We start from the raw sequence: 12,972 nt of genomic DNA, 5'->3' as shown, positions 1-12,972 counted from the left end.
GTGGTTATAAACAATAGAAATCAGCCAGGCTAGGTGGTACCACACCAGGGCTGGGGATATAGCTCCGTAGTAGAGCCTTTGTTCAGCATGCCAGTGTTCTGAGTTTGAGTCACAGTACTACAAACAAATCCAAGCAACAAAAAAGTCAGAAATCTTTTTCTTTCCTTCTTCCCCTTCCTCCTTCCCCTCCCCCTCCCTCTCCCCTGTCCCTCTCCCCTGTCCCTCTCTCTCCTCCTCCTTCCCCCACCTATGATTGCATTCCACTATGTAGTCCATGCTGGCCTCAAACACAATTCAGCCTCAGCATCAGCCTCAGTGCTGGGATTATAGGTACGTACCACCAAGCTGGCTTCAAAACCTGTTTCTTACAATTTGAGAGGGTGGGGAAGCCAAGATCTTGGTACCATTGGATTCAGTGTCTGGGCCTTCTGGCCATGCCCTCTTCAAGGTGGAAAGAACAAGCCTCTCCTCAGAGCCTCTTCTCCAAGGACACTCATCCCATTCACGAAGGCTTTGCTTTCATGATCGGATCATGTCCGAAACATGAGCCCATGGGAACCAAACCCATGGATCTTTTAAAATAACATTTAATTTGCATTTTTATTTGTGTGTGTTTAAATTTTAAAATTTTTAAATAAAAAAAAAATTAAAGCCAGGCATGGCAACACCGCCCTCTGGACTCCACATACATGCACATGACACCCCCCACACAAATAAATCAGTGTAATTTTAAAAAATAAAGGTGGAGGGGCTGCTCTTACTCAGCAGGTAAGAGCACTGGCTGCTCTTGCAGAGGATCCAGGTTTGATTCCTAGCACCCACATGGCAGCTAACAGCCATCCATAACTCCTTCGTCCTTCCATTTCTTCTGTTCTCATTGTCCACACCCCAATTCCTGTCATAGGAGCCCAAGAGGCTGTGTGTATCCTTACTGTCTCTGTGCAGGTGCCCCCTCCTTGCCTTGGGCCTTCACCCACATAGGCATCAGTTGCTTTCCTCATGGTGACTAAAATCAGCTGGGCAGTGTTGCTTGCACAGTGTGCATTGCACGACACGGGTGGACGTACATGCAGGAAATACACTCATACACATAAAATAATAAAAAAAAATTTTTTTTTGGTCTTTTTGAAGCAGGGTCTCCCTGTAGCCCCAGCTGTCCTAGAACTCACTATGTAGACCAGGCTGGCCTTGAACTCACAGAGATCCACCTGCCTCTGCCTCCCAAGTGCTGGGACTACAAGCGTGCGCCACCAAGCCTGGCTTATTTTTTTAAATTAAATAAAGGTGAGGCCAACCTGGTCTACATAGTGAGTTCCAGGCCAGCTGGGGCTACAGGAGACCATGAATCAAAAAGACCAAAAATAAATAAAATTAAGGTGAAAAGTGGTTGAGAAAAGACACCCACTATCTATCTTGGGCCTTCTCATGCACACACACATGTGTGCATATACAATATCATACATTAAAAACCCCCTGACACACACACAAACAAAAAGGACAGGTGATGTTTTCTACAACTATGTGAGGGGAGAAGCCCCTGCTCCCAAATGTGACATGAGATGTGGGGATGCTGGGGATGGCTAGAGCCCTGACAGGAAAAGGCAGCATCTGCTGGAAAAGAAGAGCATGCTTCCTCATAGGCACTGACAGGGAACAGATTCTCCTGGGCCAGGGGATCTGAGAGAGGGGCCGGGGCATATGTGCTTTTTCCCAAGATCACCGCATTGCTGCACATAAGGTAGGAGATACAGAAGAGGTTGGGTCCAGATGTAGGAATGACAAAGATCTCTAGTTACATCCCTTTTTGAACCATGTGTATTATCTCTTGGTGCAAATAAATCAACCGTGAGGACAACAGACAATTGGCTGAGGGTTAGGAATTTGGAATCAATCTTGCTGGGTGCTTGAAGCTCAAGATTTCTTTTTTTTTTTTTTCTTTTTGGTCAGGTTGCAGTTAAAATGGTGACCAGGGCTGCATCAGCTAAAAGGCTTGACTGGGGCTGGAAGATCTGTTTTCAGAATGCTGAACTCACCTGGCTAGTGGCTGGAAGTTTCAGTTCAGTTCCAAACTGTTAACCAGAGGCCTCAGTTGTTATTCATGTGGGCTTCTTCACTGGGCTCTCAATATGGTGACTTGCTTTTTCCATAGCAAAGGTTCCAAGAGACAACAGAAGACCCACATGGAAGATGGTGTGTCTTCTGTAACCTAACCTCATAAGCAGCCTGTGACTTCTTCTGCCATGTTCTATTGGTCTCATAGATCACTTCTGGGTCAGTGTGGGAAGGGCCCAACACAGTTTAATATAACGTGCAATCATTGAGCGTCATCATGAGGACTAGCCACTGTGACATGCTAATGTATCGCCAAATTCAAGTTGCTTTTAAAAATATTTTTTATTATTTTTTTATATGTATGTGTATATTGCCTGCATATATGTAAGTACACCCATGTCATGCAATGCCTGCAGAGGACAGAAGAGGCCATTGGATCCCCTGGAACTGGAGTTACGGACAGTTGTTAGCTGCCATGTGGGTGCTGGGATTTGAACCTGGGTCTTCCTCAAGAACAGCCAGTGTTCTTAACTGCTGAGCCATCTCTCCAGCCCCCTCAAGTCCTTTTGTAAAGTTAAACAGCTCAGTGAGGCATTAAAGACAAGTTTTTTTCTGCATGTGTATGTATATCTCCATGTTTGCATGTATGTAGGTGCTTGTGTGAGAATATATGGAAGTCCAAGGTCACCATCATCTGCCTCAATCATCTCTACTTTATGTACGAAGGCATGGTCTCTCACTGAATTTGGAGCTGGCCATTTAGGCTAGACTGGCTAGCCAGCCCCATCCAGGTTCCCATCTCCTCTTCCTAAGCACTAGAATTACTAGTATGTAGACCAGGCTGGCCTTGAGCTCACAGGGGCCTGCCTCTGCTGGGATTAAAGGCATGCACCACCACACCTGGTTCCAGTTTCATCTATATAGTGAGTTCCAGCCAGCCAGGACTATATAGCAAGACCCTGTCTCAAAAACTCCAAAGAAATAAATAACATATCCTTTATCAAAATCAGAAACCATCTATAACACTTCAGTACCACTATCCACTTTAACTTCTATTTGTGAATGGTGAGAATTCCTTACCAGACCAGGGGCTTGGGCAGGGTATGGTTCATGGCTGCAACCCATGCCAACACTCATGAATGGCATAGAGAAACCATGTTTGCCTGGACAAGATAAATTTCAAAACCAGGGGCAGAAGTTCAACTTATGTGTTCTCAATTACAGCAAAGGGGCCACCTTCCAGTCCCCTGCTGAGAGTACTTGGGCCTCATTCTTAGGGGACCACGACCTTGGTTTCAAGCTGAAGCACTCCCTGGAATGCCTTAAGTAATAGGAGAAAGCTCCTGGAGGAATAGAATTTGCCAGCCAAGCCCAGAAAACCTATGTGGATGGCAGACAGACTTAAAGTAGGCACTTAGCAAAATTGCTTTCTGTTATCTCAAAGGAAAATAATAGCACTCAAGGCTCACTTAGCAGAGGATGCTGAGGTATAAATGGGATTGTGGTTCACTCAAATGTGCACACACATACATGCACATGCGCACATACACATATGCATGCATGCATGCACACACACACACAGCCCTTCAATGGCTCTTAATCTATGAAATATGCCGCAGAGTTGCGATTCTCCCCACCTGTTCTCCACCCTCTCCTCCACCACTCCAGGCCTTACAGATTCCAGTCACCAGGACTATTGGAACACATGCCCTTGTTTATATTCCCTTTGTCTGACATGCTCTTCCCTCCTTGCCCAGTGGGTGAAACTACTTATTCTTTGTTGCTTCCTCTGCAAAACTTTCCTCCACTCCTGGCACATCACTCCTTCCTCTGACAGACAACACTTGCTTTAGGTGTCAGTACCTATCCCAGTCATTCAAATGCCAGACCCAGAAAAGACCACAGGATCATCCCCTCAGGGAGCTTGGTCAAGAAACACATAACTGCAAGGTAGGAAAAGGGCTAAGAGGGAACAAGGAGCCCCACAACCAGGTGTGTGGAGGCAAGAGCAGGTGGCTGTGAACATGACATTAAACTGGTACCTGAGAGCCAGGCACAGTTGCACATACCTGTAATCCCAGTGCTTAAAGGCTAAGGCAGGAGGAGCTCAAATTTAAGGATAGCTTGGATTATATAGGAGACTTTCCAAAATAAATCAGAAGAAACGCACCACCCTTCCCCCAAAAAACCAAAACAAAAACCCCACCCTGATATGTACGAGATAAGAAGGAATTAACTCAGCAGAGATGAAAGAAAAGTCTTCCAGGCAGAAGGCACAGTGTGTATGAGGCTGACTAGAAGAAAAAAGGCCAGAGGCTGTATGGCCCCAGTCTTAAACTGTAGTGTGAATAAAGAGGCAGACTTTCTTGAAGGTACTAAGTACTCAGAATCACAGGCCTTTGTTTTTGCCCTCCCCTAGAGTAATACTATATCTTTCTTCTTTCCCAGGAATCCAGGGAACAGGACCCCAGCACACAGTAGAATCCACCAGGTGCCTGTGGTCCACAAAGCTGCAAGAGGGCTCTCTGTACACTCCCACTCTGCCCTCCAAGCCCTCAGTTGGCTTGCCTAACTGAAGCACCTGGGTATCGGTTGACCACAGGCCACTCACTGATAGAAACCATGGATGAAATGAGAACAGCTGTAAGAGCTACAGTTATGTCCTTGACAAATGCCACCAACAACCTTGCTGGTTGATCACTACATGGTTCTTGGATACCAGATTCTCAGAGTGAAAGTTAATCAGATGGCAGCTCTAGTCTGAGAGGGCCTGCCAAAATCATAGCCCCAAGATTAAATGATCAGTGTGAAGTTCAAAGCACAGTCTCCAAGATTTAGTAGTTTTTCAGTTTCTTAAAAAAAATAATGCCAGAGCTGGAAAGATGGCTCAGTGGTTAAGAGCACATACTGCTCTTCCAGAGGACCCAAGTTTGATTCCCAGCACCACGTCAGAGGCCCACAACCACCCATAACTCCAGATCCAGAGGATCTGATGCCTCTGGCCTCCACAGGCACCTGCACTAATGTGCACATACCCATATCACACACACAAATGATTAAAAATAAAATAGCTGGATGTGGTGGTGCATGCCTTAATCCCAGTACTTGGGAGACAGGAAGGCAGATCTCTGAGATCGAGCTCAGCTGGGGCTACAGGAAAACCCTGTCTCACAAAACCAATAAAAACAACAACAATAATTAAAAAATAATGCCAAAGGTAAAATACAACTAAATTGGCAGGAATGTCCAAGTCACTCAGGTGCCCTGTCCTGGATCATTCCTGATGAATTAGTCCCTGGTACAATACAGAACCAAGACAGAATTCTAACATTTTAAGAACATACAATTCAAACTGGAGGGATGGCTCAGTAGTTAAGAGCACTTGCTGCTCTTCCAGAGGATCCAAGTTCAATTCCTAGCACCCACACGGTGGCTCACAACTTCCGATAATTCCAATTTCAAGGGATCTGATGTCCTCTTCCAGCCTCTGCAGGCACCAAATACGTACACGGTGCACATACATATACGCAGACACACTTAAAATAAATTTTTAAAAATATTTTATGAGTGTATTGCTTGCATGTATGTGAGTGCACCCATGTCATGTAATGCCATGGAGGTCAGAAGAGGGCTTGGATTCCCCTGGAACTAAGAGTGGTCAGCTGCGGTGTGGGTGCTGGGATTTGAACCTGGGTCTTCTGCAAGAACAACGAGTGTTCTTAACTGCTGAGCCATCTCTCCAGCCCCCCCCCTTTTTTTTTATCTTTTTGAGACAGGGTCTCCCTGTAGCCCCAGCTGGCTTGGAATTCCCTATGTAGACCAGGCTGGCCTTGAACTCAGAGAGATCCCCTGGAGTGCTAGGATTAAGGGCATGTGCCACCACACCCGACAGATGCTTTTAAGGTCTTCTGAAGATGGCTTGCAATGCTAGCCAACTGACTAAGATCAAATATAAAGATGGCTTGTTCAGTACTGACTCTTAGTTTCTTGTGATATAGATTGTTCATCTTTTTTGTAAAATACATTTTTCTTCCAGGTGTATGTAAGTGTGCCACATGTGTGCAATGCCTGCAGGGGCCAGAAGGGGGCATCAGATCCCCTGGAACTGGAGTTAAGGACGGTTGTTATTGCCCATGTGGGTGCTAGGAACCAAGCCCAGGTCCTCTGTAAGAGCAGTCAGTACTCTTAACTGCTGAGCCATCCCTCCAGCCCCATACATCTTTTTTTAAAAGACTTATTTTTATGTGTATGTTTTTGCCTGCATGTATATAAGTGCACTTCACATGTGCAGTGCCTGTGGGGCCAGAAGAAGGTATCAGGTCCTCTGGAACTAGAGTTATTACAGTCAGTTGGGCGCTGGGAACTGAACTGGGTCCTCTAAACAAGTACTCTAAACCACAAGGCCATCTCTCTAGCCCTCTCATTACATCTTCTTAAACATAGGGTCTTAGCACAGCAATGACCACAATTTTGAATGCTGCTCCAGGGCACATACTATGCTAGTTGCTTTCAGTACATTGTTAATCCTCACAAGGGCCCTCCAAGGTGCTAATTCTCACCCCACCTGACAGACAAGGGTCCCAAGATCAAAAGAAGTAAATTAATTTCCTCATATTCATAGAGGTAGTAAGCAGGATCAGTGCTAGCACTCAAAGTCAGACTCCAAAATCTGGGTTCCTTCTACTTGGTCCTACTCAGAAGTAGGTGCTCAACCTCCTGAAGTTCAGGCAGAGGCCTTGGACTAGGAGCAACCTACAAGATGTGAGGCCCATTTTTGATATTTGTTTCCTGACAGTGAACAACATAAAATATTTTTGTGTTAAAAAAAGAAAAAGACATGGATGTATTTATTTATTTTTATTTTTTGGTCTTTTGAAACAGGGTCTCCCTGTAGCCCCCAGCTGTCCTGGAACTCACTATGTAGACCAGGCTGGCCTTGAACTCACAGAGATCCGTCTTCGTCTGCCTCCCGGGTGCTGGGATTAAAGGCGTGCGCCACCATGCCCGGCTTTATTTTTTTATTTTATGTGTATGGATGTATTGCCTGCACGTAGGTAAGTGCACCCATGTCCTGCAGTGCCCGTGGAGGATAGAAGAGGCTGTTGGATCCCCTGGGACTGGAGTTACGGGCAGTTGATAGCTGCCATGTGGGTGCTGGGATTCAAACTTGGGTCTTCTGCAAGAATAATGTGTTCTTAACCGCTGAGCCATCTCTCCAGCCCCGACATGGATATATTTTAAAGTATACTGTACAATGTATAATAAATGTAAAATAATTTTTAAAAATGAAATACAGAGCTGAGAAGAAATTTCATGCCTGTTGCCCAGGCTTGAGTATCTCAGGTCAGGAATCTCTACAGAAATATGACACACATTGTCTTTCTTTCAAGTGATGGGGAATCAAACCCGGGGCCTTTCCCATGTTAGGCAAGAGCTCTGCCACTAAGTCCCCACCTCAGCCCATCTTTACTTTATGTCCTTCTTATTGTGTTTAAATGTCAGCATGCAACTCACTGTTGATTTTCTATTCCTACTTTCCTTGAACTAGAACAATCAAAATGTTTAAAGAAAATAGCAGTATGTCAGCCACAGGCAAGTCATTTACGAGGACACCTTTTGTAGATACAATAAATCTGATCAATTTTATTTCACATCTTGGTTTAGAATCACTTTACATTGCTAGACAAAGAGATAATACAAATAAATATCAATTGTAAAACGTAGAGCCCCAAGTATTGGCATATATCTTTGTTTAAAGATAGCCGAAAAGGAGGTCAAGACCAATAGTAACTCAAGGAGACATAAAGCCTACCACTTCCTGCCTGCCCACAATCATTCCTTTCAAAAATAACCCCAAAAGCATTTCATTCAAAACACAAGGGCAGAGAGAAAGGTGCCAGATTCTGAGCAGTACAAGACAATTGTCGGGCATGGTATCCTTACCTAGTTCCCTTTCAGCTTTTTCATTATGGCTTTTAGAATTTATTAGTAGCCCCAATTTCATCCACTGATGGTTGTCTGGATGGACCAAGGTGGTGTTCACAGTGCCCTTCAAATTTGAGTGTGAAATGTGAGGCAGAACTGATAGCCTATGTTAGCAGGGAATCAACACTTCTCAGAAACTTGGCAACAAGTCTACATTCAGTGAGGACGGACTTACAAGAGTCAGATAGGAAGAGCAGAGAGCAGCCCATGCCTGAGTGTTTAGTGCCCTTGGTTATGGAGGTGTGGGTGGAGCAATCCAAGCAACATGCAGGCATCAGACAGGGAGCAATTCAACGTTAGGTCAGTCTTAAGAAAGTGCTTCATGCCCATGATTTGTGGCCTTGGGTTCTGAATCCACAGGTCTGGGAATTGTGTCATCTTAAAATATGAAGCCAAATACATTCTACTGAGCAGAATAAAAGAGTCTAATGAGGGTTGTGTACACAGTCTCAAACTTCTCCCAGATGGTCTTAGACTGTTTTAAAGACTTGCTTTTAGACTTCAGTAGCTGCTGCAGGCATGAAGGCCTTCCATCCCAGAACATTCTAGATGACTACAGACATAAAAATTTGGTCCCTTAGTGAGTTTGGTATGTCCTCTACAAATTTGACTCAATTAAGAACCCAAAGCAGCAGCATTCTGGTGGCAAGACATTTTACCATCTGCTCTATTCAAATACTTGTCGAATCCATTTTGAGAGAAGAGAAGCACCAGAGACTGCTTGGGAAGGGACAGCTCCATCTCCACATGGGTGGCCTTTTGCTTAGTTTCCATAGCCCACTAGATGAAAACGGCTGAGGACAAGGCAAGCTTGCTTTAATAGCCAGGCCTGTCAGTCTGGCTTTCTTCTTCTGCCTTCTTGGAAAAGTTCTGTGTGTCATTTAACCACCTTCCCTTGTCACATTAGCTTTTCAAGATACCAATATTAAGGTATGGTATCATCTGAAGTTTTCATTTCTTAGATTTGCTACATGAATGTTTTTAGCCTATAGAATTCAGATTAGCTGTGAGGAAATGTGTTCTGAGACACTTCTCTCCAGCAGATAATCATCTTAGACCACACATCTCTTCATCAGTTCCTATTCAAGCAGGTACATTCTTAGTACATAAGGAAGAAGCAGGGTTTGAGCCCATGAAAAGATGAGGATAGGTCCCATTACACCCTAGAACTGCTGAATAGGGCCCTGGGTTCAGAAAGAATGCTCAGTAACGAGGAGATAAGTTTATGCTGCAGATCTCCATTTTGTAGAATGCTAAGACATTGCACTTGGTACCTCCTCTTTCCCGTGGGCCCTGATCCAGAAACGTACCTGGAGACTAAGAGCTGAGTTAAAATATAACTCAAGGCCCACCTAACTCAAGGCCCACCTTCCTGGAACACCATGTCAGCAAGGTGTGCCAGTGTGGCAGACTTGGGGACTCAGACTGTCCCCTCAGTCTTGGCTCATGGACTCAGACACCCATGTGGGAGAGCTTCCAGCCTAGATTAGTCATTCCGTGGGCCTTTACACAGACAAAGGCAATAACCGCACATTAGAGTATTTCTAAACTGGGCAATTTTTTGGTCTCTGTCTCTTACAGACACACATGGACACACTCAAAGCACAAGCACTACTGTGCTCACACACTCATATACACTTATGAGCTTCTCTTGGGGGTAAAATGAGTAACTGTCACCTCATGACCAACATAAAGCTTTGAAGCATCATAATACAAAGAACTAAAACTTACCAACCAAACTAGTCTATGTAAACGGGAACTGTGAACTCTCTCCTCTGAGCCTATTCAAACAGCCTTTCCTTGCCGGCACCTTGGGCTCCACCTGGGAGAGCTACATGTGTAGGATTTGGCGAATTCTCTGCTGAAGGCAGCCAGGATTCCTTTGCTTCCACCTGTCTTCTCCTCCCCCTGCTTTGAGTCACCTATCTGCACCTCTGCATCTATCTGCTTACTTTTCTGCTCTCTCTGTAGCCTGGAACCAAATGGGGAATTCAGAAGTGCCATTCCTGATTCCTGTCACCTTTCCCCAACTCTAGTTCCATCAGAGAAGGCAGAGCCAGCCTCCCTTCTCCTACAATGTAGGCCAGCTGCAAAGCACACTTTGTAAGCAAAAGGTGCATCTAACATAAGTACACTCAGAGTATGCATACTTGGGGAAACATGGTGACAAATGGAGGGTAAAGTGACTTGGCGGATGGGCGTGGCACTGGTTTACAGACAGGATGGTCATGGTTTTGAGGTTTTAATGGAACTGGTTCCCCAAACTCTCCCAGGAAGCAAAAGGAATGTCATTCAGGAGCAGGGAAACTGGATCGCTGACTGTGCCATCCTGGGCTTGGATCCAAGTGAGATTTCTCCTTTCTCCTGACAAGAACAGGTACCTATTCAAGTTCTAGGGCTTTCACTTTTCAGCTTCACTGTTACTTTAACCTGAGATGCCACACATACAGTTTGAAGGGGACCCCTGACTCAGTACTGTTTAATAAGAAAGGAGCTGGATTTGAGGAAGAGGCTAGAAAAGGAGAGAGGAAAGGAAGAGAGGGTAGAGAGGAGAGGAAGGAGGAAAACAAGGTCATGGTCATTCTCTTGCTGTCCACTTGGACTTTGCACTTTACCTTACCCATGCATTTCTGAGCTGCTAATTAAAAGATGTTTCTCAGAGGAGCTGAGTACCAGATTAGGACCAGCATGTTCAGGCAGACTATTGGCTACTCTGCAAAGAGGCCATCACTTCTCCTCAGGGGAATGGTTCTGAGTTTAGGCTCAAATCATCTCCGCAGTTTGTGCTCACTCTTTTCTCAGAAGACAATGCTGTTCCTCCCCTGGGAGGAGGTGCTGGTGTTACTTGGGAACCAATCCCCGAGACTGTGGGTAAAACTGAGATGCAGGGTTTCCTGAGGAGGAGGAGGAAGATCCTGACTTCCTGCCACTCTTAGGCCTGTAAAAGTCAAACACATTACACATCACCAAGTGCCATGCACATTTGAAGGTAGCCTTTCCTCAATAGCTTGAAAGCCAGCATACTTCTAACTGTAAACCACTAGACTGATCCAGCAGGACCCTCTAGGTCAACTGGCCAACTGGTCTTCCAAAAGAGGTATGAAACCTGAGAGAAGGGACTTGGATGCTCAGCAAGCTCAGGCCAAAATAAACGAGGGCTGGGAATGCAGTCTCCTCATGCTGGAATTAAGGTGTTCATGATCACATTCTCAAATGTCCTGTCAAACACAGGTCACCAAAAGCCACTCACCTGGCCTTGGATTTCCTATTTGCAGTACTTTCAAAGGATGATGCATCCACCTGTATCTCATCTTCGTCCTGCAGAGCTGCATCCAGAGCAGCCTGGACCTTGGGGGAAATGGCTGGGCCCTCATAGTCTCTGGTGGTTCGGCTGGGCATGTCCAACTCTAAGAGCATGATGTTCTCCGCCTGCAAAAGCACAGCAGCCACCATCTACATTGGCCTCCAGTCAGACACAGCAGGTACAAGCAAGCCAGATGCCCTTTGAGAACAAAACTGCAGCCTATTTACCATTAAGAGTGTCCCAAGAGGGCCAGTGACATGGCTCAGCAGTTAAAGGCACTTGCCACCAAGCCTGATGACCTGAGTTTGACCCCTGGAATCCACATAGTAGAAGGAGAGCACTGACTCTTACAAGTTGTCCTCTGACCTCCACATGTGCTATGGCACACATACTCCCAAACACATACATACAAATAATTTAAAAATGTAATAGGAAACAATTTTAAAGAGTCTGCCTAGAAGAAATGATAGTTTTGTATGTGCAGTGTATGTATGCATGCTTGAGTGTGTGCATGCACATGGAGGTCAGAGGTCAATGGCAGGCATCTTCCTCTATTACTCTCCAGCTTATTTTTTGAGGCAGTGTCTCTCAGTGAACTTGGAGGTTTATGGCTACACTGGCCAGCAAGCCTTAGAGAGCCTCCATTTTCTGCATAACTCAGCACTGGGACTGCAGATGCACACCTCCGCACCCAACTTTTTACAGGGGCACTTGGGGCCTGAACTCAGGTCCTCATGGTTGCATGGCAAGCGCCTTACTGACTAAGCCATTTCTCCAACCCCAGAAATGATACTGTTCTATTTTTCTCTGGTGGGATTATAGGGGTTTGCTTTGTTTCACCTATTTTTACACACCTAAAATGCACAGAGCACGCTATTCACTATTAAACGATCTTAGAATATAAAATTCAGTAGTATTTAGTATGGTCACAATTCTGTACAATTATCACAAGATATTTCCAGAATATTTTTTTCGTCATTCTAAAAAGAAACCCTGGCCAGGCGCGGTGGTGCATGCCTTTAATGGGAGGTAGAAGCAGGTGGATCTCGTGAGATCAAGGCCAGCCTGGTCAACGTATCAAGTTCCAGGCCAGTTGTGGCTACAGGGAGACCCTGTCTCAAAAGACCAAAACCAAACAAACAAAAAAATAAAACTAACTAGGACAACATATATTTTCAACTTTTTGGTAAACCACAGTTCTGTGTGCACTTGAGTTATTTGGGGAGAAATGGGTTAAGTGTTTTATGGATGTCTGTAAGGTTTGATTTGTCCATAATATTATTCCTATCTGTTTCCTTGTTAATTATCTGTTCAGTTGTTCTACCCATTAGTCAATAGTTGAAGCCTCTAACTATCACAGTTGGCCTGTATGTCCTCCTTCAACATAACTGCTAGTATCTTCTTGACACTTTTAATGATCTAAGTCCTGCTTTGTCTCTCAACAATTTTGCCTTATTTTCTCTGATATTAACAGATTATTCTAGCCAGGTGTGCTGATGCATGCCTTTAATCCCAGTACTTGGGAGGCTGAGGCAAGAGGATCTCTGTGCATTTAAGGCCAGCCTGGTCTACATAGTGAGTTCCAGGCCAGCTGGGGCTACAGGGAGACCCAGTCTCAAAAAGACAAAAAA

General features: G+C 45.0%; 1 protein-coding gene across 2 annotated transcripts in view; it reads right to left on the bottom strand.

The window, feature by feature from the left end:
* Kif3b (kinesin family member 3B) overlaps window positions 1-12,972 on the bottom strand; it is a 22,032-nt gene that overhangs the window by 2,189 nt on the left and 6,871 nt on the right. Inside the window, exons 6-7 of one of the 2 annotated variants that reach the window (XM_029561754.1) lie at window positions 11,288-11,466; window positions 7,676-10,975 (exon numbers count right to left, since the gene is read on the bottom strand). In XM_029561754.1, the coding sequence (XP_029417614.1) occupies window positions 10,879-10,975; window positions 11,288-11,466 (276 nt within the window). In that variant the 3' untranslated portion in view covers window positions 7,676-10,878. Of the gene's footprint in view, window positions 1-7,675; window positions 10,976-11,287; window positions 11,467-12,972 lie in introns of those variants that run through there. The other variant, XM_017797212.2, reaches the window with a different exon arrangement.

This window comes from Nannospalax galili, unplaced genomic scaffold, assembly GCF_000622305.1.
Source record: "Nannospalax galili isolate Female #2095 unplaced genomic scaffold, S.galili_v1.0 scaffold1714, whole genome shotgun sequence".
Classification (NCBI taxonomy): domain Eukaryota; kingdom Metazoa; phylum Chordata; class Mammalia; order Rodentia; family Spalacidae; genus Nannospalax; species Nannospalax galili.
Note: the sequence above shows the minus strand (reverse complement) of the source record. Positions and strands in the feature narration are given on the sequence as shown.